Source organism: Oryzias melastigma, linkage group LG24 (assembly GCF_002922805.2).
Source record: "Oryzias melastigma strain HK-1 linkage group LG24, ASM292280v2, whole genome shotgun sequence".
NCBI classification, from domain to species: Eukaryota; Metazoa; Chordata; class Actinopteri; order Beloniformes; family Adrianichthyidae; genus Oryzias; species Oryzias melastigma.
In genome coordinates this window covers 19,201,665-19,206,587 of record NC_050535.1, presented here as the reverse complement: position 1 = coordinate 19,206,587, position 4,923 = coordinate 19,201,665, and the positions used below count along the sequence as shown (strand labels likewise).

Genomic DNA, 4,923 nt, shown 5'->3' with positions numbered 1-4,923 from the left:
ATGTTTTTTTTTTTTTTTAATGGGACCAGAATATATTAGCAACAATTTTGTTTGTTTTTGTGTTTTCTTTATTTCCTAAATGGAGAATTCACTCCAAAAGGCTGTTATTTAGATTAGATCATCTGCACCGAGACAGCTGACCCCAGCACCACCTAAAACACCCCAGATGTGAGGGAAGCCACGCCCCATTCACCTCCATCCCCTACAACCGAACCGACCCAATGAATCCGGATCAACTAGAACCAAAGAAATAATGGAACCACTTCTGGAGCGTCATCATCATAAATATGAAGCTTAAACGCATCAAGTACCTGCTCCTGACCGCCATCATAAAATCCGACTCCACGGCTGGTAAACATCCGGTCAGCGGAGCCGCGCCTAGTGCGCACCATGACGTCATCTGTTTTAGTTTACAACCCAACTGACTCCACTTTAAGACCACAATAGCTCTGGTTTAAGAAAACAAACTCACCGCTGATGAATGCTGCAGAAGAAACGCTGCTCCGCCGTGATGCTGGCCGCTGCACGCACTGCGCATGTCCGTTAATCTCCCGGAAGCAACAGGACCACCCTAGTCCGCCCTTTCAAAATAAAAGCCTTGCGAAGAACGAGTTTGTTGTTACTGACTGTGTGACGGCATTTCTGAAATTATTTAACAGAAACTCAAATCCAGAAGCTGTTGAATATGAGCAGACATTTTTTATTTTCATTGAAATCTAATGATGAGCTTAATTTAAAAGCTTGAGGATGTGACTAGTACTCAAAACAGAATCCAGTATACTTTTGCAGGTCAGTAATGATGATTTTATTTAGTAAAACTGTTGTACATAAATGTAATCCTACTAAAAGCGGAATTGAATTGCACTGTTGACCTGATATTAACTTCCACAGTAGTGCAGTAAAGTGGTACAATTGTAGCACAAGTGCACTGAATGAAGTGAGCAGCAGTAAGAGTCATTTTTGCAGAAGTCCTTGAGGAAGTGCCGACAGCCCTGTGCACTCAGCAGTCTAACAGACATGTCCAAGTCTCAAGTTACTCCAGAACTGGGACTCCACGGACCCCCTCCCTCCAAACACCCACATCTCGTTTGCTGCGGGCCAGGTGCGGAGCAAACACCACCTCCAGCCGGCGGAGGGTGCTGCTCTGGTCGCCACGGGAAACTGTCGTCTGATGTCGCAGCATCATCAACCGCATCATGACCTGATTGGCCCAGGCCAGGCCGAGAGCAGGAGTGACGGAGGAGGACAGCGGTCTGAGGCAGAAGGACGCACAACGGCTGGGATTGAACCTCAATGCTGGATTGAGAAGAATTTCTGAGAAGATGGAAAGATCCTTACCCCAGACTGTCATCATCCTTCAAAACATCCATGACCTGCAACACCAGCAACAGACATCAGTAGAAAGTCTGAATCTTACAGCGGAGAAAGGAGGAAGCCAACTGTTGAATGCTTAGTAAGCATTCACACTATAATGATTTGTTGCACGTAAAAACTCAATCACACTTTTAGTGATCTCAGCTATTTTTGTATCAAAACTTTCAGCTCGCTCAGGACATTATTGCTTGTATTTTTGGTACTAATATACTTTATAGTTTTTGAAATACAGAGCAAAATATGCACCAGAGTAATAATAATTGAGAAAGTCTTAAAATTTCAAAATTTTAAGTAGATTAGCAACAAGCCTTTAAATGTTTTCATGGGCTATGTTTTCATCTTTAATAGTAATTTTCAAATAAAGTTGGAATATACCTATTATTTTAGTAAGATGCCAACATTTTTGGCTAATTTGTTATCTACTGAGATTTTTTAGGCTAATTTAGGGCTTAGCTTTTATTTAGTAACATGGTAACATACTTGACTAATTTACTTTACTGAGGAATTTTAGGCTATTTTGGAAAGTAGCCAGTATTTAAGCAACTAGCTAACCTTTTTGGCCTGTCTGGCATCTACTGAGGTTTTTAATGCTAATTTGGGGTTTAGCTTAGATTTTAGCAACATGCTAACATTTTGGTTAATTTGTCATCTACAAAGGTTTTTATAGCAAATTTAGAGTTAAGCTTCTATCTTAGCAACATGCTAACGCTTTTGACTAATTTAGTTTACTGAGCAATTTTAGGCTATTTTGGAGTTTAGCTAATACTTAAGCAATGAGCTAGCCTTTTTGGCTAATTTGGCATCTACAGCCCTTTTTCATCATTCAGTTGGATATTAACGATGAAAACTCTTCTTGGAAAGAGAAGAGAAACATGCAGAACTTTATTAGTTTGTAGAAAAACAATAAGAAACTTCTGATGCTCTGAAGTGAAGCAGTAATGTTAAAACACCAATTCTGATCTAAGCAGATCTGATGTTTAGCTTTTAATTGCAGTAATACAGTTTCCATGAAAACCATGTCAACCAGAACCCAGATGAAGAACCAACGGCTCCATGTGATTCTTGCTGATTTCATGTCTTTCAGTCACAAAATGAGAAAAATGGTTTTTAAATGTGAGCATCTTCATCCAGAGTTTGTGACTAAATGTGACTAACAGCCGACATGTTTCTGACAGAATGTTTCCTTCAGTCCCCTTACCTGATTGATGCAGAGGACAGGAGTGGTGAATTCCTGACTCAGCTGGTGCAGCATGGTGGAGAAGGTGAGCAGCTGTTTGTTCCTCTCCAGCCAGTCTTCTGTCTGAAACTCACTCCTGAACAAAGCTGCCACCGAGTCCACCACAATGAGCCGGACAAGACCTGCAGCCAGCAGGACAGGGGCGCGACGGGACAGGCACACCTGCAGGGAGTCCTGCAGGCAGACAGAGTCTTCAGCCTACAGCCGTGACACCAGAAGCTGAGCTAAGCAGAGTTCAAATTTACCAGATCGGCAGCATGCTCGATGTAAACGTGGTCACTGAAGTGCAGGCCGCTGATCACAGAGGGAGGCACCTCAGAACGGAGGATGGCCTGCTCCGAGATCATCTGCTGCAGCCGCCGGATGGGGAAGGAGTCCTCAGTGCAAATGTAGAGTGCTCCTGCAAGACATGCTGCATTCACTGAGTTGTCTGAGAAAACGATGTGTTCACTGACTTCCCAGAAAGAAATCCTATTTACTCACCGGCTCCTAGGCCTCCATGCTCAACAGGGTACTGCACAGACAGGGAGATCTGCAGGGCCAGCTGGGTCTTCCCAGCTCCACTGGGTCCTGACAGCTCAGTGATGCCCCCAACAGGCAGACCCCCTCTTAACAGGCCATCAAGAACGGGACAACTTACGCTTAGTCTGAGTCCGGATTCACACCTCCGACACTCGCCGCGCTGCAGCTGCAGTACTGAGCAGAGACAGAGGAAACACCGGTTCTGAAGGGTTGCAGAACTACAACGTCCTCCAAGACGTCACTGCCTCACCTGTGAGAGGGGCGTGTCTTCTGCAGACGGCAGCGGCCACTGTCAGCAGCTGATGCACCTCAGGCTGGGCCAGCCCAGTGAGTCTTTGCACATCCACAGCAGGCAAGGACAGAACCTCACGGACGGACTTCAGATGAGCTGCAGAAGGAAACACATGGGACAAATGATACTGAGCCTCTTAAGTCTGTTGAACGCATCATCAACCTCCTCATGTAGCTTTGCAATGAGACTTGCATTTCTGCTGATGTCATGACATCAGTGATTATGTATTCTGACTTTGTGTGACTTATTTTGCAGAATTCTTTATGCATGTTCTCCAAGACTGAAGACGTGGTATTTCAATAAAGGATTTTTTTTTATTTCAGGCATCTACAGCATCTGGGCCCAAAATGCAAACAGATGCACCTTTCCAAATTTAAATTAATTCCAAGTTGGAGGAGTTCAGCTTTTCACACACCCAAACTATAATTTACAATTTATTCTTTTAAACCTCCGTATATATACAGCATATATATATATATATATATATATACATATATAGTTTGGCCACTAGATGGTGATCGTGCTATAGCAGTACACTTTTTTTCAAGAAAATAAAGCAAAATATGAGCAAAGTATTTCAAAACTAAATTTCAAGACTATCATTTAATGACTGTGTCATAATAAAAGAGCAAAAATCACAAAGATGGCATAAAATCACTCATATGAAAGTGTGGAATATTCCGCCAACAGTAAGTTAGCTAGCAGAGATTCTTCCAAGAGTTTGAAAAGAAAAAAACAGTAATAAATAAGGTGGGAAAAAAGGAAAAATAAAATTCTTGCTACCCTTCCAGAAGTGCAGGAAGAAAAATCAAATGGTAAAAAGAGCAGAAAACTCATAATAAAATAAAAAAGATAACGACAAAATAAGACTTTTATGGCAAAAGGAGGAACAAAACATTTTTATTTTAAGAGTTAAACTCCCTCTTTAGTAAAACCTGACAACTTAAAGAAACTACATGTTACAAACGTTTTGCCCTGGGTAATGATTTCTAAGAAGAAATTATAAATTTGACCACAGAGAGGGCCCCCCATAGTGTTTGCCCATGACCCCTAAACTGCTTAGTCCGCCACTGCATATATGATGTATGAAGATAGTCAGTGGAAGATACTCGTACTTCTCTGGAGTGCAGAGCGGATCCTCGAGGGAAGCGGCAGCTGATCCCACACCATCACACGCGCGTCCCGTTCAGTCCCGTTACAGCGTTTATGTTTACTGCAGGGAAAACCTCCCGCCCAAACCAGTGACGTCATCCAGAGCCGCGGCGGGTTGGATCATTTGTGTGTTATGGGGGGGTTGGCGGGGCTTCCAAAAATCTTTAAAACATTCCACAAAATGTATTTGCCTCTGACTGACACTGCAGAGATGAATGAAAATCCCCAGAACCAGAACTATTGCTTAAGATAGGAACTACCCTCGGTTCTAACAGATTTCCTCCATGGTCTTTGGTCACGCCTCCCCCTCGCGAGCTGTGCGACTTGCTGACGTCACATTTGTGCG

General features: G+C 43.0%; 2 protein-coding genes across 2 annotated transcripts in view; both read right to left on the bottom strand.

Moving 5' to 3' along the window:
• Positions 1–628, bottom strand: part of serpina10a (serpin peptidase inhibitor, clade A (alpha-1 antiproteinase, antitrypsin), member 10a) — a 6,562-nt gene extending 5,934 nt beyond the window's left edge. Inside the window, exon 1 of the mRNA XM_024290435.2 lies at positions 473–628. The gene's annotated coding sequence lies outside the window, so the exon portion shown is untranslated. The remainder of the gene's footprint in view (positions 1–472) is intronic.
• Positions 629–778: 150 nt separating this feature from the next.
• xrcc3 (X-ray repair complementing defective repair in Chinese hamster cells 3) lies at positions 779–4,813 on the bottom strand. The gene is made up of 7 exons (XM_024290436.2): positions 4,541–4,813; positions 3,384–3,521; positions 3,095–3,307; positions 2,857–3,011; positions 2,573–2,785; positions 1,339–1,373; positions 779–1,253 (listed from the first exon to the last, which is right to left on the bottom strand). Exons 1-7 carry the CDS (start codon positions 4,674–4,676, stop codon positions 1,034–1,036), a joined length of 1,110 nt encoding a protein of 369 aa, XP_024146204.1. The 5' UTR covers positions 4,677–4,813; the 3' UTR covers positions 779–1,033.
• Positions 4,814–4,923: the final 110 nt, after the last annotated feature.

Bases quoted from the DNA above. Each gene is read 5' to 3' on its own strand.
- xrcc3 (XM_024290436.2), bottom strand. From the start codon at position 4,676: ATGACGTCACTGGTTTGGGCGGGAGGTTTTCCCTGCAGTAAACATAAA. The intron at 3,308-3,383 runs GTGAGGCAGTGA...GTCTCTGCTCAG, and splicing joins AAGACACGCCCCTCTCACAG to TACTGCAGCTGCAGCGCGGC. The intron at 1,254-1,338 runs GTAAGGATCTTT...CTTCTGCCTCAG, and splicing joins AAGGATGATGACAGTCTGGG to ACCGCTGTCCTCCTCCGTCA.